This window comes from Sugiyamaella lignohabitans, chromosome B, assembly GCF_001640025.1.
Source record: "Sugiyamaella lignohabitans strain CBS 10342 chromosome B, complete sequence".
Lineage (NCBI taxonomy): Eukaryota > Fungi > Ascomycota > Dipodascomycetes > Dipodascales > Trichomonascaceae > Sugiyamaella > Sugiyamaella lignohabitans.
The window spans coordinates 3,868,151-3,895,700 of record NC_031674.1 but is presented as its reverse complement, the minus strand read 5'-3'; the positions used below and the strand labels follow the sequence as shown (position 1 = coordinate 3,895,700).

The window sequence follows — 27,550 nt, the reverse complement described above, 5'->3', positions numbered from 1 at the left end:
ACTCCGGTTTCGCTCAAGCCACATTCAAGGGTCATAACAAGGCATGGCAAAAAATTGCTTAAACAGAGAGATTGCCAGCAACTTGTGTCTCTGACCGTAGGGACTGTTTTCATTTTATCAGCCTACCACAGTATTTCTTGTTTAGATCAATAGAGTGAGAAAAAAATATGAAAATATCTCAGAAGCTTCAGAAGGCACACTCGTCTTCGCACCGCCCAACTTATTCATTTGAGTTTTTCGTGCCCAAGACATCTCAAGGTGTTCAAAATCTTTATGACCGTATGGATAGGATGTATGAGCTGGGACCCCAGTTCATTGATATTACTTGGAATGCCGGTGGCCGTCTTTCAAATCTTACCTGTGAAATGGTCTCGACCTCCCAGTCTATTATTGGTCTAGAGACATGTATGCACTTGACCTGTACTGGTATGCCCATTCAATTGGTCGAAAATGCTCTGAAAGATGCTTACAATTCGGGTTGTCAAAATATCTTGGCTCTTCGAGGTGACCCCCCTCACGGTAGTGAATCTACTAGTGCCAACGGTAATGAGCTTGTTCCAGAGTTTAGGTATGCGAAAGATTTGATCAAGTATATCCGGGCCAAGTACGGTGATTATTTCGACATTGGTGTTGCTGGTTATCCTGAAGGACATCCTGAAGAGTCTGATATTGATGTCTTGATAGGCTATTTAAAGGAAAAAGTTGACGCAGGTGCAACTTTCATCATCACCCAGATGTTTTATGATGTTGATAATTTCCTTTCATGGGTTGAAAAGTGTCGCAATGCTGGCATAACTGTTCCAATTATTCCAGGTATTATGCCTATTTCAACCTACGCCAGCTTTATGCGTCGAGCCACCTGGTGTGAGATTAATATCCCCAAGAACTTTTTAGATCAGTTGGAACCAATTTCCGGTGATGATAATCTTGTCCGTGAAAAAGGTACAGAGCTTGTTGCTGACATGTGTGAGAAGATGGTTGCTGCAGGTATTCAGCACCTTCATTTCTATACTATGAACTTGGAAAAAGCCACTGTCATGGTTTTGGATAAGTTGGGTATCTTACCTGAATACATTCCAGAGGAGGATAAGAAAAATCCACCTCTACCGTGGAGACAATCTCTTGCACTTGGACGAGAAGACGAAACCGTTCGCCCTATTTTTTGGAAAAATCGCAAGAAGAGTTATGTTGCTAGAACGCAGGATTGGGATGAATTTCCCAACGGTAGATGGGGTGATTCTAGGTCCCCTGCTTATGGCGAACTAGAGAATTACGGAGTTTTGCTACGTCACTCTGCTGCTAAGGCAATTGAAATTTGGGGTTCCCCTAAGACAGTTGAAGATCTTCGTGACCTTTTTGTTGGCTATTTGTCGGGTAAAATCAAGTCACTACCTTGGTCTGATGCTCCCATTTCAAATGAAGTGGATTCTATCAAGGATCAATTGCTGGATATAAATTCAAGGGGCTTTTTAACCATAAATTCTCAGCCGGCTGTGAATGGTGTGAAATCCACCCATCCTGTTCATGGATGGGGACCTAGCAACGGTTATGTGTACCAGAAGGCTTATTTGGAGTTGCTCGTTCCGCCTGAAGTTGCTGATAAAGTTGTTCACGCTGTGGAGAAGGATCCTGATGTGACATATTACTGTGTTGACTCGAGAGGAAACCTTCGCACCAATTCACCTGTTGACGGCCCTAATGCTGTTACTTGGGGTATCTATCCTGGTAAAGAAGTTATCCAACCTACCATTGTTGAAAAGATCTCCTTCTTGGCTTGGAAAGACGAAGCATTCAGGCTAGGAGCTGAGTGGGCCCGATGCTATGATGAGGACACAGAGTCTAGAAGGCTTGTTATGGGTATTGTTGATAAATGGTATCTTATTAACATTGTCCATAACGACTTTCAGGATCCCGATGCTATCTTCCGTTTGTTCAATAACATTCATTAGATGTTTTTGACTAGAACTTCTTTCAACAGAAGCTTAAAATTTTATTTTGATACTTTTCACGGTATCCGATGATGAATAATGACGACCACCCTTAAATTCCATGCAAGAGTTGTTATTAAGTCGGAATTTTTTCAACTTAAATTCCTTTTCTAATTCCGCAAACAGACCAAGTTTAAAAGAGAAAAAAATTATAATCGACTTCAACAGGCGTATGGATCGCATTTATGACATTTTTGCATTAGTATGATTCACACAACATGTATTAACATGTATACATAAATATTGTCATTCAACAATGACACTGCATAATAAATTATATGAACAAATAGTACACCTCACATCAAACTATGATTATATCTAGACATTTTGTGCGAATCACAGACAACTGGTCTTGGATCAACTGATTGCCTTTTGGCCAACGCTCTATAAGCTTAACAGTTTGGCCAGCCAACTGCTTAGCTTCTTCCTTTCTATTGGCCGCAAGTAGAGTGTCGAGATACTTATTTGATGCAAGTAGCCATCGAGCAGCATGAATTTGATCGCTTGTTAATATTTGAGCCGAATCGGCTGGTGGAGCTGAGCTTGACTGCGATACAGTTCCCTTGACCGTCTCTGATACCTTCGCTAGCGAGCTTTTTAATTCATGCACTTGTGACAGATCATTATTCTTGTGCATGGATTCTAGAGTATTAGCAGCTGCAATTAGCTTGTTGTAATTGTTATAAACTAATGCTTTCTGCTCGCTGTCTAGTGCTCTAATTTCACTAACAAGCTTGTTTTCTGTTTTGACCACTGTCTTAAGATCGCTATCTTTCATGAGGTTACGAATGTACTCATCTACCGTAGTCCCTGGGACATCTAACTCTAGCTGTGTATCGCTGTCACGAATGAAATCAGTCATTGAATCATCTTCTACTGTTGGTGACAGAGTTGGCGCCGGCGATGATTCAATTTTGGCAGCCTGTAATTTATAAAAATCACGCAATGCTTTACGTCTTCGAGTGGCTGGATCAGAGCCCGGCAGTGGTACAATAGGGTCAGGCCCACTCATACCGTCAGTTGGTTTTGCCGACCCATTGTTATTTTGATTTGATGATGTCGACATTGTTAAACCAATATCGTGACTATCTATCTAGCTGAAAGCTGGACTCTGGGTACTATCTGCAGAAAGCCACTGATGTACCCCCGATAATAAGATATCCCGTATTTTTATAGAATACCAGGTAGGAGCACCACCACCACCAGTACTTACTACGCAGCGTTTGAACAACCATTAGATATAGCTCACGACCCTGAGAAAACTCAAAAACCAGAATAAGAATAGAAGAATAGACCCTCCTTTAGCGATGAGAAGTCGACGTAGAATGATATCCAGGGACAAGCTGGAGCGTAATCACAACTCGTTCTTGTACTTATGTAAAATAGTATACATATATAACGAAAGGGACCAGTGACAGTAGCGAAAAACTAACTAAACAAAAAGTAATAAGACAAATCAGTGGCAAGAAAGATGTCGAAGCAGTCACCTTAAACTGACGGCCAGGTCACATAGTACCCGCTTTTGAATAAGGCCCAAATCCAAAGATCACCTTGTCGTCGAGATCGCCACTAGCCCAAGACACAGAGCTATTGCTGACCAATGTCGTCATGAATTCTCATCAACCCGTCGAGTTATTAACCTGTACCCCGTGTTCTTTCTGCGGTCTCGGCCCTTAAAGTAAATTTAGAATTTCTTTTTCATATCGAGCAGGGAGCTGGAGCAGCCAACTACAGGGCAGTGCGTCTGTCATCTGCAGTTTCTACCGGCCAGGGCTGCATACACATCACATATGCAGCCACCAATCATTTGACGGAGGGTAATTTTCAATTAGGGAGAATCAACCCTTCGACACAAAACCGACCCTTAATGGAAGGCAAGAATAGATAATATGACTATCCAACAAATACCGATATCGTTGCTAACCTGTGGTTTGCCAAGTTCTGCTTTATCGTTCGCCAAGTGAACTGATTTCTCGTCCGGCCCAAAGCTTAGGTTGTCGGTGTGAATATCAAGATGACACTGCTATATTGGTAGTTTTACAGTAAGATACCCCAAATTTCGCTAATCAAATTGCTCCGCCTCACAGCGTAGAACAAAACCGGCTGCGGCGGCAGTCAACAGCCGACCACATGCCGATAATAGTTAGCAGGGCAATATGCAGGTCCATCGAGCCGCAATCGGGCCGGGCAGTCGGAATCCGCACAGGATGATTAGACGATTATATTTCATGCAAAAGAAAAAATAAGGAACAGCAAGATATGTAAAATTAGCTGTCTGCCTCTAATACTTTGAATGATCAACATAAAAAAAGTAGGAACAGATTTCAGTAGAGAGCTTTTAACTCGATAAAGGAAGGTTCGATCTACACAGGTCTGTCCGGGTCACCCGCAGTCTAGACACCTAAGTATTGGCGTTAACCACATGGGGTGGTTCATTAACGGTAATAGTGGGCTTTGTCTCGGATGAATGTCATACTGTAGTGTGCATCACACTACTTTTGCAAACTGCGCCGCATCCAGATGAACCCAAAATCTGCTTGTTTCTGCAGCCCCAGATGCAAGTTTTGTTTTTTGGCTTATTTTAGGCTCGGCCCAAGATCAAAGCTGGCATATTTGGCTAGTGACCAGATCCATATCAAAACGAACAAAAGTTCAACCCAATTATCAAACAAATAAATATCACTAGTTCTGCTTCCGTTGATTCAGGGCGACCCCATAAAAATTATTGGCAAGTTCTTCTTTATATTAGGCTTTGCTGTTCGGCTTCACCCGTGTTTCCGTTATATTGATTGCAGTTGGTGCGGCCCTCGCAGTTTTATTGGGACCGGCTTGCATTCATTTGGTCGTGGTGCGTGTATGATAAGGCAAGCTTAGGTACAAGCGATCAAGATACTTTTTCTCCTCTCAGGACGATCATATCATTTCATACACCTTTTTTATTGCAACAATAACGTCGTCAATAGTTAGCATCCAAGGAAATTACTGTAGTTACAACCGAGACTATAATTTTAAATATTTGTCAGGAAGGTGGTCATTTGCTACTAAACCAAGGCAAGTACTGTGGTACACTGAGAACGGAGAGAGGAGCTCCTTGAGATTTCAAGTTCGTGGATTCGTTTCCTTCTATATTCTCTTGTTTCATGCTGTCTCCAGCTTCTTATTTGAGGGGTTCAACCGACTAACACCAAGCAGATGCCTTCAAGCCACACTCCCACTATCCAGTATCCGGGAGATGAGGATATGACGACACCCAAGCCAAATCTTTTAAATTCTCCAATCTTCCCATCTGCATCCTTCACATCCGAATCAACCATAAATGCGCCAGAAAATCAGATTACTTCTTCTGGCGGGGTTTCGTTATCGATAGTATTGGCTGAGCCGGTTATTTTTCTTCAAGGCTTCAATGAGACTGAATATGTTGAGGAAACCCCAGCTATGCTGAGAGGTTCTTTGATTGTCACGACATCCAAACCAACTAAAATCAAAGCTATCACCTTGACATTTAAGGGTCACGCAAGGACTGAATGGCCTGAAGGCATTCCCCCAAAGCGAGCTGAGACCTATGAAAGCCAAGATGTTCACTGCCATGTGTGGTCGTTTTTCAATGCCAGCTACGCCATGGCAGAGTATTCTTCAGGTGCTCACCTAGTGAGATATGCAAAGGATTTTGGATCCAGCGCTGTCTCATCATTTTCACGAGATGCGTCTCCCTCGGGGATGAGGCCTCGCAGCAGTAGTAACAACTCTTTAAGTAGACCAGAAGGCTTACGTGGGCGAACATCGACTGATTCTTTCGAAGGTGCTGCTTCTACCCTCAGTGCAGCAACTGGTATCAAGGGATTAGCCAACAGATTTCGAAGAGCAGCGAGTCCTGCACCATCAATGCCGTCGTCGCAAACATTCTCGGGTCTCGCCTTAGGACCACATCGAAGTTTCTCCAAAACTGAAGCCCAAGATCATGATATTCATGCAAAAGGATATCGCATTTTTGAACCTGGCGAATATATTTATAACTTTGAACTGGCACTTCCCCAATCGTTACCAGAGACTATTCGTGCAAATTTTGGGTCCGTCATCTATGATTTGGAGGCCATTATTGAACGTCCTGGTACTTTCAAATCAAATATTTCAGGTACAAAAGAGGTGACTGTCGTCCGTGCCATGTCAGATAATAATTTGGAGGCAACAGAACCTATCGCTATTTCAAGAGACTGGGAAGACCAGCTTCATTATGATATTGTAATTGCAGGAAAATGTTTTCCAATGGGAACTGAGATCCCAATCGCATTTAAATTCACCCCTCTGGCAAAAATGAAATTGCATCGCATTAGAGTGTATATCACCGAGAATGCCGAATACTATTGTAAAAACAAAAAGGTACACCGGATTGAACCAACCAAGAAGTTTCTTATCAAGGAATTCCTTCCTGATGATGGTATCTCTGGTTCTTTGCTAGGAGACTTCCATGGCGTGGAATTAGAGTCTGTTAGTGAAATGGAGTATGAAGTTAAAATCCCAATGTCATTTTCAAACGTAAAAGAACATCTACACCCCAATACTGCATATGAGAATATTGAAATCCACCATTGGATTAAGCTTGTGCTGAGGTTGTCTAAGATTGATCCAGATGCGACCGACAAGCGAAAGTTCTATGAGATTTCCATTGATTCGCCTATTAGTCTACTTGACAACCACTGCACCAATGCCAATATTCTACTTCCCCAATATATCCCTCGACGCTCTAGTCTTGTGTCCACTAGTTCTTCGTCTACCCTCCCAACTCCCATGCCGTCAACATCACAACGTGCTCCCCAGCGTCCGATCCATTTCTTACGGAAACCATCAGTAGCCCCTCCCCCATTTGATGCAGAGGTATCACCTCCATCTATCGAGGATCGCCCTGATGCCCCCCCAAGTTATGAAGCCGTGATCCAAGAAGAAGAAGCAGAGGCTGAAGATATGACCAGACCAGTTATGAACCAGCTGACTAACTTTAGGCTGGGTTCGAATTCATCAACAAATTCGGGCGGGTCATCCTCGAGTACGAGTTCTGCATCTGCAACATCCAACTTAACCAACACTGATTCTTATGATTCGACTTCCGGTTCATCTACTACTTCTCATCAGCAGCAATATTACAGTAATGGTGCTTCTACAAATAGTGCTCATTCATTATCGAACAATTCAGACTCTTCTTCTGTGCGATCGTCATCAACCGTTACTGATAGAGCCTCTACGTCATCTGCTCAAGGGACATCTCGAACTAGCATGTCATCGGTCAGTGATACCGCCGAGCCAGTGGCCTTCTCTGGAGTTCAAGCATCTGTTCCACAGATTCCTCAGCTGGGCCGTCACGAGAGCGTGGCTAGTAGTGTTGATATTGCTGACCAGGACCAAGAGTCACTTTACTCGACTAATTACGACGATGATGGGGTCGACCCAATGGACCATTCTTCTCCCCGCATTCCTCATATTTCCTTGGATGTTCCGCCTGAGTCTGAAGAAGACGATGAGGGGCATACAAATATTCCTTCTAATGACAGATTTGGCCGGTCGTTGTATCGCATGCCAACCGCAAATAGCTCGAGCTCTACAGCTGGTTATGGTCGTCGCAGCTCTAGTACTCCATCGACTATGATAAATCCCGGTGCGTTACCTGGAGAGGTGTACCCTCTTCTAGGTCACCGACCGAGTCTGAAGGATGGAAGCGAATTGAGCCCTATGGATTCAGCTGGTGACATTGGTAGTTTGACTTTGACCGGTGACTTCGATGATGCTGCTTCATTACAGAGTACTCCATCGCTATGGATAAGTTAAGAACTATGCTCAAATCAATTTATTTTAACTCGTTTCTATTTATTAAACAGCTCGTTATATCTATTTTAAATTCTTTTCCCACTCCAGTAGATACTCTATCTTCGCAGATCACTTTTAAGTGGATATGGGGTACTAGATAAGTTACCCGGATTTACTGTATCTCCACGATGTACTACAGGAGTTGTCACACGTCACTGAAACTTTCGAGCTTCCCATACACACATAAGCCACGATAAAGAATGGTAAGTAGTCAGCCAGAACCTGGTGATTTCTGATATTGGAGTGAAGTTTTGTATCTTGAAATACAGTTGAGCAAGACGAGTGTTTGAAATGATAAGCAGACCCACTTAATTCAATTTTCAAGGGACCAGTGCTAATGTGATGTTATCGAGCTTCGCTTGGCTACGATTCCAGCTAAATATGGCCCTCTTTTTTTGGAGATCAGTAATGGTGATTTGGATTAACAATTTTTGTGTGAAATTTTACATACCCTGGTTATGATCCCCGGTTGTTGATGTTGTAGTTGCGGGGCTTCGAACATTCATAACTAACATAACAGTCATCAACTGGAGCCGTTCCTGGTGGACCCAAGGCCGCCCTTCGTCGTAGAGCCAACCAAGACAGACAAGCTGCTGCCGCCAATGAGAGACCTCCATCTACCCGTGCAGCAGGTGCCGGTGGAAGCTCTAACACCATGCTTAAGCTTTATACTGAAGAAGCATCAGGATTCCGTGTTGATCCCGTCGTAGTCATGGTCATGGCCCTTGGATTTATCTTCTCTGTTGTGGCACTACATGTCATTGCCAAGCTCTCATCTAAGCTCCTGAGCAACTAGATTGCTTCCAATTATACTAGGATACGTTATGATACGATATGTAATAAAATTGTCTTTTTTTTTCCTATTATGTTACTTTCCACTGGGCCACCTAATTTGAGCTATATTAGTGCTTTCGCACATGTTCTTGGTTTGAATGTGAGGCATGAAGTACTTTTAAAGCTCGGAACTCATAGACCCATGAATAATAGAGAAGCATCCCATCACAGCTTATATCACCAACGCCTCAACTGCTAGGACAGAGCCCTGTTCGAGACCGCTGATAGATTACTATTAAACCATTATATTTATGACTTTTTGCATTTTGGATTTATCCCAGAAGTATATGTACATGTAATACTAATTGGAAATATAAACTTTTCAACACTCCACTAATAACATCATCTTCATAACTAAACTTACAACTATTAAGCTTTTTAACGGTTGGACTTGGCAACACGCTCAAGCTCATCCTTCTTCTTAATAGCGTAAGAGTTGGAAGAACCCTTAGCAGCGTTAATGAGTTCTTCAGCAAGACATTCAGCAATGGTCTTGACGTTACGGAAGGCAGCCTCACGGGCACCAATGGTCAACAAAGCAATAGCTTGGTTGACTCTTCTCAAAGGAGAGACATCGACAGCTTGTCTTCTAACAGTACCAGAAGAACCGATTCTAGTAGAGTCTTCTCTTGGGCCAGTGTTGACAATAGCATCGACAAGAACTTGGAGAGGGTTTTGATCGGTGAGCAAGTGGATGATTTCAAGAGCGTGTTGGATGATACGGACAGCCTTAAGCTTCTTACCGTTATTACGGCCGTTCATCATGAGAGAGTTGGTGAGACGCTCGACAATTGGGCATTGAGCCTTTCTGAATCTCTTGTTGGCGTATCTACCAGCAGAGTGGGAGAGGTAGACGGGTTGTCTAATTTGAATGTAATCAGTGAGGGAGATGTCCTTGACCTCGACATCATCGAAGCTCCACTTGTTGAAAAGCTTGATTTGACCGGCGTTGGCGACAACATCCTTGGGGATAGCAGTGTACAAGACAACAGCTTCTTGTTGTTGTTCAACTTCTTGAACGGGTTGTTCAACTTCGACGTCAGACATTTTTGATTTTATTATTGGGGAATAAGTTTAATGTCGAAAAAATGTCGATATAACTTCACACTATTTTCAATACTATCAGACAGTTTGGTAATAATATTGACTTGCGCGCACAGCAGTAGTTTTGGAGTGGGTTTTTTCGTCGTGATTAGATATACGCAAGCTAGATTCCAACACAGTGCTCTGCAGGGGCAGCAAAGTGCCCGGGAACTTTCTTGTGACTGTATTACCTAATAAGGAATATGGTGATAAGATAGTACTTTGCATATGCCAGTTAAGACACCCTAACCGCGATACTTATCAGAGTCTACTCCTCGGGAAGAGCATTTCCGCAATTTCCCCTGACAGAAAGATTATATAGTATCTCAAAAAAAAATCTGGAGAGGTTCCGCACCTCCGTTACAAGATAGCTGTAAAATCTGCTGCTCTAAACTCTATGTAGGTGCTGGAAGTTCTATTCTTTCTTCCGTGTTTTCTCCGGGCACAGGAACGCGGCTAGAACAGGCGACGATCTAGATGTGGGGTAACAAATTCCGTATCTCGGTTCCGTCGTCGAGCTATTATTGTGAGAAAGCTTTTCCTTTTCCACTTTCATCATCAACAAAATGCTTGTCTCAACTCGAAGTACTTTTCTAGTTCGAAGGGCTGTGGGATCCGGCGTGCTCGTTCCCAGGAGACATTATACTATCTCAACGGATGAAGATAGCCCCATTAAAATCACTAATGAAAATGCTGATTTTGGTAAGATTGCAATTTTATCATTCAATCGGCCAAAAGCTAAGCATTCAATTTCCAAAGGATTGCTCGACGAACTACACACCTATATCAAGTCGTTGGCAACAAAAGACCCTGCCTTAGCAGAGGTTCGGGCGCTTATCTTGACGTCTACAACCTCGGATGCATTCTGTGCTGGAGCAGACCTCAAAGAACGCAGAACGTTCACTCAGCATGACACTGATTCTTTCCTTCATAAGCTCAATGGTACCCTCACTATGATTGAAGAATTACATATTCCCACCATTTCTGCGATTGACGGTATTGCTCTTGGGGGCGGTCTTGAGGTCGCATTATCTACAGATTTTCGAGTTCTTGGTTCGAACGCCTTGGTTGGTCTTCCTGAGACTAGACTAGCCATCGTCCCTGGTGCTGGTGGCACAGTCCGGCTGCCACGGGTCATTGGGTACTCACGTGCTCTTGACCTGATTCTTACAGGCCGCCGAGTGGAACCGGCTGAGGCTCTTCAGCTCGGTCTTGCCAATAGGGTAGCCACTACTGGAGCATTAGACGAAGCTATTACGTTTGCAAGGACCATCTGCGCCGGAGGACCCCTAGCCATTCTTGCGGCCAAGTCTGCTGTACGTGGAGCTTCCCCTGAATGGGAAAAAGTTGCTTACAAGGATGTAGTCAGGTCAAAAGACAAGTTCGAGGCGCTTGATGCCTTCGCTAATAAGCGGAAGCCAGTATTTAAAGGAGAATAGACAAATAATATGCCATTGTATCATCTGGCCATGTAATATCTTTAGAGGAATCACCGGATCGAATTACTCTTCTGTAATTGCTAATTTTGGTAGAGAAACGCGGAATGGTGTCATGATTCTTCGCTAGAGAGTGATAATGTCGTCGAGCTTTGCTATTTCTGCTAGGTTTTAAGGTTGATCTTCAAAACCTGCATAGCAAATATGCACCAACTGGGTAAGGGGTTACCCCTGAGTTTGCTTAGTTAACGCAAGATTGCTACAGATTCCGCGAAGTTTGAGTTTGTAGGCACAAGTTATATAAATACTATTTCTGCTCCTACTAAATACTTGGTAAACATACATATTCATTTACAGTAACAAGATGTTGAGACTTTCGGGAAAGAGAATTTTGAATCAATCGACTGCCTTAGTGTCTGTCAAGGCGGCCCCATGCACTGTCTCAAGACAGTTCCATTCCTCTCGGTATGCCAAAGAAGGTGCTATCAAGAAGGCTCAACAAGTGGCTGAAAAGGCGGCCGACAAAGTTAACCGTCTGGCTGGTGATGCTCTTTTAAAAGGTCTAGATGCTGGTGAGACTGTTACAGAGAAAGCCAAGCAGGCCGCTGACGCCACTGCCAGTGGTTTGAACCTGACTGAGAAGGATGTTGCTGAAGGCAAAAAGAAGCTAGAACAGGTTAAAGAAGAAGGAAAGGAAAAGCTCAAGTCCAAGGCCAACGACTTGCAAGAGACAGCAGGTGAATTTAAAGATGATTTGACAGACAAATCTGAAGAAGCACAGCAAGCCGCTAGTGAGGCTAAAAACAATGCAAAAGCCAAACTAAACCAATAGTTTTAACCTATATCAGAACATTTTCTCTTTATAAATTGAAGCATTATTAGTAAATCAGGTATATCGTTGCTTGCAGCTCTCTTTACATAGTAAATGAGACTTTTGCTAGCTTTTGGGCTAACCTTCGTCGCGCCATTGCCATTACTGAATGTCATGCAATTATATGGCTCAATAAGATGAATAGATCAGAGAACAGTATGGTCTTGAATTGGTAATGTATTGTGAGTTGGCCGACTCTGCTAAACAATTTCTCTATATGCTTAATCTCGGCTCCGCAATCGGCTGTAAATACTGTAACCAAAACGGAATCATGTAGTTTGGGGTCCTTTGGCCCATTCTTTCAAATCCATTGATCCAATCTAGTCGAAGTCATACAATATAATCCGCCATTAGTTTGCATTCTATCTCCGTAGCATTTGGCCCGGGTTAGCGGAAACGGCCCAATCTAGTGTCAACCCTAACATCAAATATATTAAATGCTGCCTGACCAGCTTATCCGATACATGCTTACCACTGCGCTTCCATTACCCCGGATTATAAACAAACCTTGTGTGAGTTTAATCCTAACTGCCCCAGACTAGATAAGCGGTTGTCACACAGAGCTGGTATTGCCGTTTTACCCGTTTCAAGTGCGATCTACAGCGGATTGTCCACAGGGCTTAAGGGCTAGCGGTGAATATATATACATATATATACGATAGATCTTTTTCCCTGACACACTAAAAGGAGTTCCTTAGCATTTTGATATTGAATCAATTAAAAGCATTTGAATCAAATTAACAGAAAATCTTACACGAAATAGTTGCATACAAAGTTTGGAGGTAATAAAGATGACAGTTGGGTTAACATTTGCCAACCAAGATAAGTTGGAAAAATTACCAATCCCTGACCTACAGGATACGCTGAAGTCATACTTGGAAGTGCTGAGTCCTTTACAAACGCCAAAAGAGCAGGCTGCAACAGAAGAAGCAGTAAGGAAGTTTGTCGAAACCAGCGGACCCACCTTACAGGAGAAACTGATTTCCTATTCACAATCTCGATCGAGCTACATTGAACAATTCTGGTATGATTCTTATCTCTCCTATGACAATCCGGTTGTGCTAAACCTCAACCCCTTTTTCTTGTTAGAGGATGATTCCACCCCCTATCCCACTACACAGGTCGTCAGAGCTGGTCAACTTGTAACGTCTGCATTGAGGTTTGTGCGGGAATTTCGCAGAGAAGTTTTATCACCAGATGAATTTAGAGGCAAACCATTGTGCATGTATCAATACTCTAGATTGTTCGGCAGTGCAAGAATTCCTACCAACAAAGGGTGTGTTATGCAATCAGACAATTCCTCAAAGCATATAGTTGTAATTTGTAGATCCCAATACTACTGGTTTGATGTATTGGACGACAACAATGACTTAATTATGTCAGAGCAGGACATTGCTCTTAACTTTCAAACCATTATTGACGATGCTGAGAATACACCAATTGCGGAAGCTGCTAAAAGTGCTGTGGGAGTGTTGACTACTGAGAATCGTAGGATCTGGGCTAATATTCGTGAATCCTTAATGGCAAGGGCATCATCCTGTGATAGCGAAGCTGCACATAATGCAGAATGTCTAAAAAAGGTAGATGCGAGCTTATTCGTAGTTTGCCTTGACCATGAATCGCCAGAATCACTTGCTGATTTATCCCGAAATATGCTTTGTGGTTTATCAACAATCGAGAAGGGCGTTCAGGTAGGAACATGTACAAACAGATGGTATGATAAGCTTCAGCTGATTGTCACTAAAAATGCGAAGGCTGGTGTCAATTTCGAGCATACTGGTGTGGATGGGCATACTGTTCTTCGGTTTGTTTCTGATGTGTATACTGATACGCTGTTACGATTCGCCAAAAGCATTAACGGCAAATCCCCAAGCATATGGACAACGCATTCTCCTGATCCTTCTGAGCGTGATCCTGCTTCCTTCGGAGACGTTAGTACTACTCCCAGGAAATTGGAATGGAATACCACTCCTGAGTTGCTTCTAGCGATGAGATTTGCTGAAACCCGTCTTGCTGACTTAATCCAGCAGAATGAATTCCAGGCATTAGAGTTTGATGGTTATGGTGTTAATCTCATTAAACAGATGGGGTTCAGTCCCGATGCCTTTGTTCAAATGGCATTCCAAGCTGCATATTATTCGTTATATGGCAGAGTCGAGTGTACCTATGAACCTGCTATGACCAAGCAGTTTCTCCATGGACGAACAGAATCTATTCGCACCGTGTCAAAGGAGTCAGCAGCTTTTGTCAGAAAGTTTTGTGACGATGCTCCAGCTTCCCAGAAACTTGATTTGCTTCGGAAAGCATGTAAAAAGCACTCGCAGACAACTGCTAAATGCTCCAAGGGGCTTGGCCAGGATCGTCACCTGTACGCTTTGTTTTGTGTTTGGAAAAGGCATGCCGAAGAACAACTGGACGATAGTCGTTCAGATGACTCAGCTGCTGAAGATGTTTTGGCCAGTATGCCATCAATCTTTTCTGACCCTGGATGGGACCGGCTGGGTAATGCTATTCTCTCGACCAGTAACTGTGGAAACATGTCTTTAAAACTTTTCGGCTTTGGCCCCACTAGCCCAGATGGTTTCGGTTTGGGTTACATAATTAAGGGTGACTCAATTACCATATGTGCCTCATCAAAGCATAGGCAGACTCAAAGATTTTTGGACACTCTAAATTCGTGTTTCATTGAGTTCCGTAACCTTTGGAGATCTGTGGAACTAGCGAATGGAAGTCGCAAATTCTCTATGGGAACCCGGGCTCGATCATACGACAATCTTCAAGGACTAGTGGCACCTGCTACTCAACCGTTTGGGAAAACGCTTACACCTAACACTGTTGTCACGCCAGAAGAGGATGGAGGTGATTCATCATCATACCTTCTTGGTGGTTATGGATACTTCGATATTGGTGACTTTGAAGCAGCTTACTCGAGACCACCGTCTCCATTAGGAGATGCAAGTCGGAGACGCCGACTCAGCCAGAAGAAGGAGATTGGCCGAAAGCTCAGACTTGCTGAATACTAATGATATGTCTTAAACTAATATAGGCTTTGCATTACGTTAATTTTGTTTTAATATGATACTTCTCGCAATTCAACTTCTATGGTTCTGATGACTAAGCTAAACTTCGCATAAGGAACTCCGTTTTACTAGCGACTATAGGGCATTAAGTAGCGATTAACATAGTAGATCTTTTCCATATGCAGTCAGACGGATAAAAGATTTTGCTAATCATATGTATATACGTAGATAAGATACAGCTGGAGTTGGACTAAAAGAAGGACATTAATGACTGTAGAGCACATTTTTGATCTTCCTAATATTAGGAAATCTCCTGATGCTGCTGTGATATCTTCTACACTGGACGAATTAGCGCCAAAAAAAAGAGTCAAAAATTTCTCTCGAGCAGACGACAATTTTGCACTTTTCGATCAGTCTAGCTTATTTGTCTGGCTGACATCATTATTAGCCAGTCCTCTCGATTGGATAGACAGTGAAGATGTGAGAGAGGAAATATGGGCCTCAGCAAGTCTAAGACTTTCCGAAAGATGTGGCCGGACAGCTGCCCCTGAGTTTGAGCGCGAGATAGAAGTCACTCTAGCGGATGGCACACCTTTAGAAATAAGGCTACTAGAACCGTCTTTAACCGAAGACAGTTTAGGTCTGAAGACATGGGGCTCTGCTCTGGTCTTAGCAAATAGATTAGCTAAGGAGCACGCTAAACTTCTTAGAGATCCCATTTTGGAACTAGGTTCTGGAACTGGACTCTCTGGGATTGTCGCAGCGAAGCTTGGCCATGAAATATGGGTTTCAGATTTGCCCGAAATAATAGACAATCTAAGAAGAAATGTTTCTATGAACTGTAACAGCTCAGATAATATTCGTGCTGAAGTTCTTGACTGGGCTAATCCTTCAGAATCTGAAATCTTTAAAGAAAAGAAAGAGGAGTTCTCGTCAATTTTGGTTTCTGATCCAATATACTCACCGCAGCATCCCAAGATGGTGTGCGATATGATAAAGACGTTCTTGAGACACACTAGTGATGCTTTGGTATGTGTTCAGCTTCCTCTGCGGCGAAAATTTGAGCAAGAGAGGACTAGCTTCTATGCTGGGCTGGAGAGTATTGGTCTGGTGAGGATACGCTATGAAATTGAACATGGAGTGGATGACTTTGGCGAAATGGACTACGCTTGGTCATCATGGAAATGGCGAGATTAAAGCGAACTTATTTATTACGAAAATAGAGTATCAATTATAGAGATATCATAACTAGTAGTATCTATTAGCTAAATTTACAAATATGATGCAATTAATTGTATATATACATATGTACCAGATGCATAGGATGATATTAACTTATTGTCATACCTGGCGGAATATTACCGGAAAACCCGTCAATAGCCCCTAAAATCCAGCTTTGCTCTGAAAAATGTGGATACAAGTCCTCGCTGCAGTATCTTAATCCTTCTACTCTCGCACTCACACCTTTTGATTTAGTTATACGACCTCTGTTCACGATGAACTCGGTTGAGATGTCCGTTTCTGGATGAGAAATGCGATGCGTAAATTCTGGGGTTTGACCAAATTGCCATTCCCATGTCTTCATGATTTCAGCATCATCAATAATTGACTGAGGAAGTGCAGTCTTCTCGTCTATTACTGCTACTGGTTCGGTTGAGGACCAGCCATGTTCGTCATTAGCGTCAGAGTAGTATGATACTTGGAATGCTTTAACAACGGCAGACATAAACACTTCTTCATGGCACCCAATATTTGTAACTGGAGATTTAACACTGGCAACACCCCTTCCTTCAATAACACCGAGCCTAGAAATATCTCTGTGTAACAGAGCTCCTAGTATATCCAGTCTAGAATGCAACAGCATTGTCCCATGATGATAAGCTCTTTGCCGTTCAATTTTATAAGCTGATCCAGACACTTTTCTATTCTCATCCTTTGTGACAATGTCATATCTTTCGTTCAGCTTTAGTTTAACCTGTGGGCCGGCAAGAGGTGCCCTAGTTGATCCAATACCAGCATGCGTCAAATCTTCAAACATTGGTATCTCACTCAGCGACTCCGATGTTATCCCTTCTAAATCATTGATATCACTTTGATTAATATATTCCTGATCTACTGGAGGGTGCTGACAAACTGAATCCAAGTCATTCAACGCATCTATCACCATTTGAGCATGCTTGTCTCTCGTGAACTCCTCTCGAGGCATCATAAACGAAAAATTAACATTGCCTTCGTCGTGAACTACCGTTCCACCCCCAGACCTCCTCCGTACTAGTGGTACCCGTAATGAGTTCATTAATGGCAGGTTACATTCCCGCCAAGGATTTTGATTTCTCCCTACTACCACACATGGATCATTAGTGTACAGAAACAGTTTGTGAGCTTCAGGCGGCGTATTCCTGAATATGTAGTTTTCTATACTAAGGTTCACGTATGGGTCATGCAAAAGAGAAATAAATATTCGCGACTTGGAGCTCCAAGGACCCAACGATAGGCTGGCTTTTAAGTATGACCCAACAGTCCTGGGCATGTGTAGCAGCTGGATACCTTCTAGTTCGTAGCTATCGGCAAAGTCATCCGGCGGATAGTGAAATATGGGCAGATCGATCTTATATTGCCTAATCTGCAGGTTTTTATGCACTTCATGAAAAACATTCATATTCAATAGTCAATCGGTATTATGGCTAGAACTTCTTTGGAAGAGATTCTGTTAAGCAGATCTCATAGCGATGAAAGAACTAAAGATTTACTAGCCACTAGATATTCTGTTTCAGGCGATCAGAAACCGTTCTTGGTCCTTACTCCCACTAAAGGCAACAACAAATTATCTGGCAAGGCATTGGTCGCTCCAGAAGCTGCTGGAAAAGAACACAAAAACAACGAAAAAATATACAAGAGCAAAAAGAGCCAATTAACGAATGCCAGAACTGCTCTTTCCGATTACATTTTAGAATCTAAAAATTGTCAGAAGATAGTAAAGAGCAAGCTACGGAGTAAACAGTTCAATTCTGTTGATGAGCTTCCTAGTAGTTTGATAGCAAATGTCCCAAAATATGAGAATTTCCTCGAACTTCACAGAATATGGAAATTGTATATTACGGATTTAATATATGGATCCAATGCTAGTGTGTCTACAAGAGCAGATAGACCATCACGAGCCCAGGAGTTAGCTACGGCGACGAAACTGACAACAGCTGATTTTCATGGATCTCTATTAAAAGTTACATCGTCTCATAATCCCACATTAATTGGTCTGAAAGGTATTGTTATTTGGGAAAGCAAGTCTTCTTTCGTCATTGTTTGTGAATCAAGTGGCTCAAACATTGGTGGATTACGTATTCTAAATAAGAAGGGAACGCGTTTTAGTACCACCGTATACCAAGGGGAATCAGATACAACAGGATACTCCTACGAAATTCTAGGCTCACGGCTAATCTACAGGACTGCTGATAGATCAAATAGAAAATTCAAAAGCCGAAGTATAGAGGATCTATGAGGACGAGAATCAGATTCTGAAGGCATATTTCTGTGGCTAAAATTAAAAATAAATAAGAGGTTTATGGTTATACAGGAAAATCGTGTCAATCATATCATCGATGATTGGAAAAGCGAAGAGAAGGATTATAAGCAGTTGTTGTCCAGCGTTACTTGATGTACATTTCGTGCTTTGGTACAGCACTTTTGCGAGTAGCCTGGCCCTTGTAGACGCCTTCAAAAAACTTCTTAGAACCAGGAATCTTGAGACCCCTAACTCGATCACCATACTGTAATTCTGCCAAAATATCAGTGGAAGTGGGATTAGAGGATTGGAGGTAGGAAGAGACTGATGATTCCAAAATTGATGAGTTGACGCCGCTACTAGTATAAGAATCATGAAGGCTGTTGGCAGAATCCATAAGGGGCTCATCATCAATGTCATTGTTGTCTTCAAGCCAGCCATTTGGAACGTGAATGGTACGAGGCTCCTTCTCCTGAACAGATAATGAGGCGACCTCAGCATAAGTAAATGGACGAACATCGACTTGGGCAAAGCCGTCGTCTTCGATGCTATCATTTACAGTGATCACTGTTTTCGCAGATGACGGTCCATTTATAGAGGATAGGGGACTTGGCCCTTCAGTGGATGTGTTAGCAATTCGTGTTGCATCGTTATCTGCCTGATTCTTAGGAGCTTGTCTATAGAAAGGTTTGAACAAAAACATGGGGATGACAGAAATAGAATTGTTGTAGGTATACAGATTCAAGACCAAAACGACAGACAATTGGATACGTTTCCTGGAACAAGATAAGTTGAATAGTTGCGTCGAATAGCTAATGCACTAAATAATGATGAGAAGCGATCACCAAACAGCAAGAACACAATCACAACTGATAAGGACTCAAAAAAAAACTACAGACTGAGATACTGGATCAGAAGGAAATCGCAGATGATATATTACTGTAGTAACAGTCCAATAACTTCCAGATGTAGATGGTGATTAAAACCGAAGTAACACAATAATATAATTGCAAATCGTGTTGTTTATATAGGACCTTAAAATAGTGGGAGGAGTCCGTCCAATGACTGATTTGGTGGTTGATTGACGTATTATGCGTAATCAGCACGGTGTTGCCTAACCCCTTTGCCGTTATCAGTGTAAGATAGCTGCCTATTATGATCTGATGCGTCTGAGTCTTAAAGGCTTGCGGAATGAAACGAAAATCGCCGACTGGCTGCACGTGTATGTATTAGAGTAACGCGTTTAGCGGAATAGAACTTTTCGGAATTCACCCAGCTGAAACCTAATAATGTCAGTTTAACCGCTTATGACTTTGTTCCAAGTAGCAGTGGTCAAGGTAGTTTTGTACCGCGCTATCAACGAGCGGTGAACAGTTATTGGCTTATGTCTGCAGAATGAACGTTATGCGCCCTTGACAGTTAGTATGAGAAGTTGAAGAATTTATGGTTATGAATAAGTTAATAAATCTTATCGGTGCTGATATCTTTATCAGAGAGCATGACCTGGAGTATTGCAGCTTGCTATTTATATATATTTGTAATTTGTGTACTCTCAGCAACTATCCATATTAGCAACCTTACAGGTTGAAACATGAACATGGTCATGTGTTCGTCGGCTTCATATCAGCCGTCTGCCATGAAATGGCAGGCATTTTATATGCGTGATAAGACGGGGGAATGCATCATCTGCAGAGAGTCATTAGTTCACAACAATCGGGAGATACCGGCTACAGCAAAGTATACGGTGGGCCCGGTCCAACCGGTTCTAAGATGCGACGACCAGCAAGATCTAGCAAAACAAAAGATGAGATTTTAACATTGTAATTAGTGCCTTAAATATTCCATTAACACTTATGGCTATGACTATAACTTCGAGTCGCACTGACAATGCTTACTTCTCACAGTCCAGCAGAATTGTGATATCTTCTGCCGCGTCTTAACAGTAATAGCACATTGTGTCAATCGCAGAATCTTCTTTTCAGATTCTAATAAATACAGTCTAATATGTACAAATAAGACAGAGAGAAGAGGCCCTCTCTTGAAAGTCTAATATAGTTTTGCATCAGAGAAAAATGTAACGACACCAAATGCAAATATCAGTTCAAGCAAGGCATTGATAAGAAACGGCACGAAGAGTTTGTGGACTTGTGAAAAGTATCCTGTAAATGGGGGTCCAACAGCTCTCGCCAATGTTTTGAGCACATTGACGAGACCCATGACTTTGGTACGATCCTGGTTAGGGACGATAGAAGTGAGTAACACGACCCTTGGAACAACATCCATGCTATCAGTGAATGACCGCCCTACCAGAAAGGCCATAGCCAACCATTCTTTAGCGGTCGCAGGAATGAGGGCCAAGAAAATTGCAGAAGGGATTTTAGTTGCAGCAATAGCAGGGACGGGACCAATTTTTTTGGATAGTATTGAGGAGAGCATTGCAGTCGCAGATCCAACTATATTAGTAGTAAACATCAAGCCGCCGATTTTGGATTCTGAAGATCCCAAGTTTTGGACGAAATATACCACCTGCCATGACGAGGGCATGAAGCTGTATGCTAACGAATCCATGCAAAATACAATTGCAATTTTCAAGAGCAGTGCTTTCGTTTCTGGGAGAAACGAGGCAACTGGGGCAGTATACTCGGCAGATGATGTGCCATCGATAGATGAAGATTCCACGGGTCGAGTATTGTCATCTTGGGGCATATCTTCCGACAGCAGACTGGTCGATTCTGTAGGCATAGAGTTCGTATAGCTGCTAGTTGTATCCATAACTTGGTAGTACTGTTCAGCCCTTTCTGACAGAATAATACTCAAAACCAGTTTAATCAGTGCAATGCAGAAATATGCCCAGAATATGTACCGATAACTATTCAGAACTGGGACTTTCTTGATATCACGTAAATAATCTCCGATGGCACCGCTTCCCAAAGTTCCTAATGCAGCACCCAAAGTGCCAAAAATGCCTTGCCATGCAAACATATCAGATCTATCTTCTAAAGCTGTCAAATGAGCAAGAGTGGATTCTTCTACAGTTCTAAATGGACCGACCTCGTCTCCACTAGGCGAAATGACTCCTAATACTGCTGCTAGCAATAGCACCCAAAAATTCGAACAGGTTGCAAAAACTAATCCTGCCGCAGCCATAGCTATTGATCCAATAATCATAACCGTCCGCCTTCCCATTGAATCAGCATAAAAAGTCAGAAAATATGATATAACTACATCGCCTATTAATGTGAGACTCATAAATAATCCAATTCTAGTTTCTGATATATCCAACTCTTGTAAAAACAAGATCAACACAAGCATGGTTGATCCATATGCCAGCATCCTGAAAAACTTTTGAGCCAACAGAATATATTCATCTCTACCAGCTCTACCAAGAGTAGCTATACCAGAATACTCTTTCCACATTTCCAAGGAGATAATATGTTCAAATGTCTGACATGATCGGCTTGATCTCGCCAGGCATATGCGTGAAACTTAAAATATATAGCAAAAACCTTGCAGGGCCTAACAATCCCAACATCAAGCCTCAGCCTAAGCTCAAACTCCCATCGAACAAATAAAAGTTTTGAGACATGGACTTTATCTCCTAAAACATATCCCCGTCAGATACGCCAATTTTTTCCTTCGGGTCCTATATAAATGTGGTTAAGGGTTTAAACCTAACCCTGTTTTATAAATGATATTGCCGTTTAGGGATTTTTCTGAACTGGTTCGTAATGGAACTAACGAAGATATATCAATCCTGACGTAATTTTTTTTGTTTGGTTATCAGTCGTTCTAGATCGTACGTCATATTTCTAGGCCCATTTGATAATAGTATCAACTCTAGACCAATCCCTTAAGTCAGTTAATTAGGGAATATTGGGTCATCTTTGATAACATTTTTCCTGCGGAAAGTTGTCCCTAATGAATCCTTCGGTTCCAGGGACCAATAAACAAGGCTCACCAAACAGCCATGGTGCGGTTAATCCCAACGGTGCTGGAAGCTCGTTGAGCCCCGTCACGACATCTATTCCAGACCCAGGCTCCTCTGGTTCAACTGGATCCTTAGAAGAAACGACTGGGAAGCGTATAGCATGTATAGAATGTCGGCAGCAGAAAGTGCGATGTGACGGTCATGAAAAATGGCCTGGCCCTTGTACAAGATGTATAAAGCGGAAAACTGAATGCAAGATGGAGCCAAATTTCAAGAGAACTTCTAAGCGTCAGCGAATGATGGAGCTCGAAAGAGAAATGGAAGACTTGAAGAAGAGAACTGGCCTTACTTCTCTAAATGTGAACTCTGACGGTACATTGTCACCTCCCTCAAAATATCACAATTCCAATGGAACTTTTAATCACCCTCCGCAAAGTCAGCTTCCAATTCACAAATTACTACCATCTCCAATTTACTTTCCTCAACGACATGATTCGGGGATGCCCACTCATCGACCAGAATGGGTTGTGAATAATTGGGAATGTTCACCGAAAACCATTGATGGTTTTACTCTTTCTTCTGATACCATAAAGAACTTGTTCAAGGAATTCGTTGATAAGTACCATCCGTTTTTACCGGTAGTGGATGTTTCTCGCGGTCCTGAACAAATATACCACCTGTGCCCATCTTTGTTTTGGACCATAATGGCTGTAGCTTCTAGAAGGTATGACAAAGATGGAGAGCTCATGATGCAATTGACCCCTTTATTAAATAGCTGTTTGGCCGAGATTACTATCTCTCCAGTAACAAAATATGGGTCCATTGACCAATCCGTAACGCAAGGAAGGGCGGGGATTTCTAGGCATGATGATGATAGCAACACTTCAAGGCCTGCAAGCTCCAACACAAATACTGTCTTGAATCTTGCATCTGTCTATTCGGTGCAGGCTTTCTTGATTTGTACTATGTGGCCTCCCTTGACATCTACAATTAGCGCCGATTCATCTTGGAACTCTGCTGGTATTGCCATGTTTAATTCGATCCGCGTAGGGTTACATTGTCCTGGTTATGCGCGAGATTTTGGCAGAATCAAGCAAGATAATGCCATCTATCCTAAAATTACTGAGCAAGTTAGAACGTGGATATGCTGTAATATTGTCTCGCAGTCCGTTGCGGGTATGTTTGGCTTTCCTTCTTTTACAAGCTTTGATGCTACTGTTCTGTCTGCTTGTAGAGTTGACTCGGGTATCGATATTCCTGAGTCGATTCGGTTAATGATGACTATACAGCGGCTAGAAAACGAGATTGAGAAGGGGTTAAACTCGAATCTAAAAGATCCGCTAGGATTATCCGAACTATCGGAGCGCCTTTCTATTATACAGATGATGGCCCAGAAGCTAGATGAGCTTGAATTAAGCCTTTCATCGTCTAGTGAGTTTGATGAGTCTCGTCGGTTTATGTTTCTTGTTTCGCGAGTTCACTTGATGACATACTATTTCTTGGATAATGATCGACTGAATAGCTTTCAACGCCAACGTGGCTTGGTGCAAGCTTATAACGCTGCACTAGCATTGCTGGACCACTCCGATAATGTCTGTCGTAGAGATAAAGATTTCATTCGGTATCTACCTCAGGTCTATATTCAATTGCTATGGCAGTCAGCGACTATTGTGAACAAAATCTATCATTCCCAGTACGCGCAATACGTTGATGCGCATGCCGGCAGAGCCTTATATATTGCTACAGTCCAGCATATTGGCAAGGCTTCAATTTTGAAGCACGATGTGTCGTATAGAGCAGCCGAGATTATGCAGCAGATCTGGCAGGTATATGATGCTTTAGTTGATAGACCAGATCCTCACGACCTTACGTTGGAGGCGAAAGTTTCTATTAGGACTAGAATGGCTGCTAGTGTATTTTTCGATTGTCTTTGGACCATGAGAGAACAATGTGAGATTCGTAGTGTGGCTCCTGCAATTCTTAACCAGCGGACGACAAGTACTCCTGACAATGTTGAAGAGAGCCTCCCAGAAAACAATACGAGTACTAGTGTGACGGGCTTGTCAGGGCGATCTATGACGACAACGCCGACATCTTCTTTACACCAGCAACAACCAACGACTCAACAGCTGTCAACTATTCCTCTGACTTATCCTGTTGCTCAAGAACATGTTGACATAACGTCTGGCTCAATTTCGAACAATGCAGGTATTGCTGTGTCACTATCTAACTCCAGTGTACAACAACCACAACCTGTTACGGCCCCTAATGTTCCCCTGGGAGTGTCAGGTTCCAGTACGCCTATCTCGCTTGCTCCATTCAGGCCTGTTTCGGCTACCGCCAGTGCTATCCGTGATCAGCCTAATTCACCTTCACTTGGTGGTGTTGGTTCTATGACTCTCACCCCTGGCACCACTGCAACTTCGACACCGACCCAAGCCAATAGGTTATCACAGCAACCTATATCCACAAGTTCTAATAATCCGGCAAATGGGACGGCTACAGGAACTGGTTTCGAATGGGATTATGATCTTGTATGGAAAGATGTGGATTCAATGATGAACGATTTTGGTTTCCGTGTAGAGGAGGTTGCTTCATTTATGTAATCTATTAGATTCACATCTCATGTGACCTGTATTTAATTTATTATTATTATTATTATTACCTATTTACCTAATTTATTTCCTGTACAACCACCAAATGCCAACGTCCATGTTTTTCGATCTACTTCCACTTCTTCACCGTTCTCTACCACCGCACTTGGTGACTCCTTCTAGGGTTAGGTTTACTGTTCTTGTCGAGGTTCACCCCTTCGTATTTGCTTACTGATGAACTTCAAGAGTATTATAACAAAGTTTGAATATCACGTGACTCTTTGAAAAATCAGAGTGAAAAATTAGTAGCCTACATGTGGCAGCAACGGCTTATATATTTCTTGATCTTATAAATCGGAAAGACTTCTTTAACGTCAACGAGTAGAAAAGACTAGCTTAACACACAAAATGTCTGACGACTTACAAGATCAAGTTCCTGACATCGTCATTGATGGCAAGAACATGGAGCCTGAAGAAGAGTATGAAGAATACAGCGATGCTGAAAACAACGAAGAACAGCCTAAAGTTGTTGCTGACGAAGAGACTTCGAAAGGAAGTAAAAGTGTATCATTTGCTGGCTTAGATGATGATGACGTTGCCGCTGATGGTTTAACTGCTGAAGAGCGTCGTCAAAAAGAATTCGAAGAGGGTGGTGGTTTACCTGAACAACCTGACAACCCCGATTTCACTAAATTGAATCCATTAAGTCCCGAAATTATTCAAAGACAAGCTACTATCAATATTGGTACCATTGGACATGTAGCCCATGGCAAATCTACAGTTGTGAAGGCTATTTCTGGAGTTCAAACTGTTCGTTTTAAGAACGAATTGGAACGTAATATTACTATTCGTCTTGGTTATGCAAATGCTAAGATCTATAAATGCTCAAACTCTGAGTGTCCGAGACCCACAAGATTCAAGTCATACGGATCTGGTAAAGAAATCTCTCCTAAGTGTGAGGCCCCCGGTTGTTCTGGAAGATACGAGCTTGTGAGACACGTCAGTTTCGTTGATTGCCCCGGTCACGATATTCTTATGAGTACAATGCTTTCAGGAGCAGCTGTAATGGATGCTGCTCTTTTATTGATTGCTGGTAATGAATCCTGTCCCCAGCCCCAAACAAGTGAGCATTTGGCAGCTATTCAAATTATGGCTCTTGAGCATGTTATCATTTTGCAAAACAAGGTCGACTTAATGAAGGAGGACTCTGCATTTGAACACTATCAAAGTGTTGTCAGATTTGTTAAGGGTACTCCTGCTGAGGGTGCTCCCATTGTCCCTATCTCGGCCCAACTTAAATATAACATTGATGCTGTCAATGAGTTTATTGTGGAGAAGATTCCTGTTCCACCAAGAGACTTCACCGCTTTACCTAAGCTCATTGTCATCAGATCTTTCGATGTTAACAAGCCTGGTTCTGAAGTTGAGGAACTCAAGGGCGGTGTTGCTGGTGGTTCTATCCTTAATGGTGTTCTACGATTGGGTGATGAAATCGAGATCCGTCCAGGCATTGTACACAAGAACGAAACTACCAACAAAATTGAATGTAGACCAATCAAGTCTAGGATTGTTAGTCTGTTCGCTGACGATAATGATCTGAAGTTTGCGGTTCCAGGTGGTCTTATTGGTGTTGGTACCAAGGTCGACCCTACCTTGTGCAGGGCTGATCGTTTGGTTGGCCATGTTTTGGGCCATGTTGGCAAGTTGCCAGAGATTTACATCGAATTAGAGATTACCTACTTCTTACTCCGACGACTACTTGGTGTTAAGACTGAAGATAAGAAGCTGACTAAGATTCAAAAGCTTACTAAGGGTGAGGTTTTAATGGTTAATGTCGGTTCCACTACTACTGGCGCTCGTGTCACGAGTGTTCGTGCTGATATGGCCAAGCTGCAACTCACTTCGCCTGCTTGTACTGAAATTGGAGAGAAGGTGGCCTTATCTCGTAGAGTTGAGAAGCATTGGAGATTGATTGGTTGGGGCAGTATTCACGCTGGTAGCACCTTGGAGCCTGTCGAGTAGTCTCTCTCGCGTTTCCAGCCAAAAGTTTAGTTTTAGTTTGGGTTTCGTAAGTGCATATATAAATAATATAGAGACACCTGTCTATGTACAGTATTTACATTACCCTGTTCAATTCTCAGAAACCGAACGTACCTGATCGGCTAAGAGCCAGTCGGTGCTAAAGTTTCATGTTGTCAAGAATCCCGTTATTGGGGATGAACCTCCATGTATTCTATTCGTGGGACTTCGGGTTCAGATGTAGGACTGGAAGGTTCACTCTCAATACCTTCGATCTGAGCAATGAACTCGGATATCGAGATCTGTTTTCTAAAAACCGACGCGAATATATTTAGTCTTTCTGGTATCAGGCATTGCCTAGTTATTCGTATGTATTTCAGTTCTTCCGACAATAGACATTGTCTATGACCATTAAATTCAAA

At 42.5% G+C, this 27,550-nt stretch overlaps 12 protein-coding genes across 12 annotated transcripts; 8 read left to right on the top strand and 4 right to left on the bottom strand.

Moving 5' to 3' along the window:
* Positions 1-167: 167 nt before the first annotated feature.
* Positions 168-1,949, top strand: MET13 (methylenetetrahydrofolate reductase (NAD(P)H) MET13; the record flags this gene model as incomplete). Its single annotated transcript, XM_018880325.1, has 1 exon — positions 168-1,949. The coding sequence occupies one exon, from the start codon at positions 168-170 to the stop codon at positions 1,947-1,949; it is 1,782 nt and encodes a 593-aa protein (XP_018738154.1).
* Positions 1,950-2,289: 340 nt separating this feature from the next.
* On the bottom strand, positions 2,290-3,054 carry AWJ20_3314 (uncharacterized protein; the record flags this gene model as incomplete). Its single annotated transcript, XM_018880324.1, has 1 exon — positions 2,290-3,054. One exon carries the CDS (start codon positions 3,052-3,054, stop codon positions 2,290-2,292), a length of 765 nt encoding a protein of 254 aa, XP_018738153.1.
* Positions 3,055-5,180: 2,126 nt separating this feature from the next.
* ALY2 (Aly2p) lies at positions 5,181-7,805 on the top strand (the record flags this gene model as incomplete). Its single annotated transcript, XM_018880323.1, has 1 exon — positions 5,181-7,805. One exon carries the CDS (start codon positions 5,181-5,183, stop codon positions 7,803-7,805), a length of 2,625 nt encoding a protein of 874 aa, XP_018738152.1.
* A 1,251-nt stretch (positions 7,806-9,056) lies between these two features.
* Positions 9,057-9,725, bottom strand: RPS5 (ribosomal 40S subunit protein S5; the record flags this gene model as incomplete). Its single annotated transcript, XM_018880322.1, has 1 exon — positions 9,057-9,725. The coding sequence occupies one exon, from the start codon at positions 9,723-9,725 to the stop codon at positions 9,057-9,059; it is 669 nt and encodes a 222-aa protein (XP_018738151.1).
* Positions 9,726-10,327: 602 nt separating this feature from the next.
* EHD3 (Ehd3p) lies at positions 10,328-11,200 on the top strand (the record flags this gene model as incomplete). The annotated part of the gene is made up of 1 exon (XM_018880321.1): positions 10,328-11,200. One exon carries the CDS (start codon positions 10,328-10,330, stop codon positions 11,198-11,200), a length of 873 nt encoding a protein of 290 aa, XP_018738150.1.
* Positions 11,201-13,351: 2,151 nt separating this feature from the next.
* YAT1 (carnitine O-acetyltransferase YAT1) lies at positions 13,352-15,091 on the top strand (the record flags this gene model as incomplete). Its single annotated transcript, XM_018880320.1, has 1 exon — positions 13,352-15,091. The coding sequence occupies one exon, from the start codon at positions 13,352-13,354 to the stop codon at positions 15,089-15,091; it is 1,740 nt and encodes a 579-aa protein (XP_018738149.1).
* Positions 15,092-15,355: 264 nt separating this feature from the next.
* Positions 15,356-16,285, top strand: EFM2 (Efm2p; the record flags this gene model as incomplete). Its single annotated transcript, XM_018880318.1, has 1 exon — positions 15,356-16,285. One exon carries the CDS (start codon positions 15,356-15,358, stop codon positions 16,283-16,285), a length of 930 nt encoding a protein of 309 aa, XP_018738148.1.
* A 133-nt stretch (positions 16,286-16,418) lies between these two features.
* On the bottom strand, positions 16,419-17,294 carry AIM22 (putative lipoate--protein ligase; the record flags this gene model as incomplete). The annotated part of the gene is made up of 1 exon (XM_018880317.1): positions 16,419-17,294. The coding sequence occupies one exon, from the start codon at positions 17,292-17,294 to the stop codon at positions 16,419-16,421; it is 876 nt and encodes a 291-aa protein (XP_018738147.1).
* A 474-nt stretch (positions 17,295-17,768) lies between these two features.
* Positions 17,769-18,584, top strand: POP4 (Pop4p; the record flags this gene model as incomplete). The annotated part of the gene is made up of 1 exon (XM_018880316.1): positions 17,769-18,584. One exon carries the CDS (start codon positions 17,769-17,771, stop codon positions 18,582-18,584), a length of 816 nt encoding a protein of 271 aa, XP_018738146.1.
* Positions 18,585-20,633: 2,049 nt separating this feature from the next.
* Positions 20,634-22,004, bottom strand: AWJ20_3306 (uncharacterized protein; the record flags this gene model as incomplete). The annotated part of the gene is made up of 1 exon (XM_018880315.1): positions 20,634-22,004. The coding sequence occupies one exon, from the start codon at positions 22,002-22,004 to the stop codon at positions 20,634-20,636; it is 1,371 nt and encodes a 456-aa protein (XP_018738145.1).
* A 501-nt stretch (positions 22,005-22,505) lies between these two features.
* On the top strand, positions 22,506-25,121 carry LEU3 (leucine-responsive transcriptional regulator LEU3; the record flags this gene model as incomplete). Its single annotated transcript, XM_018880314.1, has 1 exon — positions 22,506-25,121. The coding sequence occupies one exon, from the start codon at positions 22,506-22,508 to the stop codon at positions 25,119-25,121; it is 2,616 nt and encodes an 871-aa protein (XP_018738144.1).
* A 396-nt stretch (positions 25,122-25,517) lies between these two features.
* Positions 25,518-27,131, top strand: GCD11 (translation initiation factor eIF2 subunit gamma; the record flags this gene model as incomplete). Its single annotated transcript, XM_018880313.1, has 1 exon — positions 25,518-27,131. One exon carries the CDS (start codon positions 25,518-25,520, stop codon positions 27,129-27,131), a length of 1,614 nt encoding a protein of 537 aa, XP_018738143.1.
* Between the last annotated feature and the right edge of the window lie 419 nt (positions 27,132-27,550).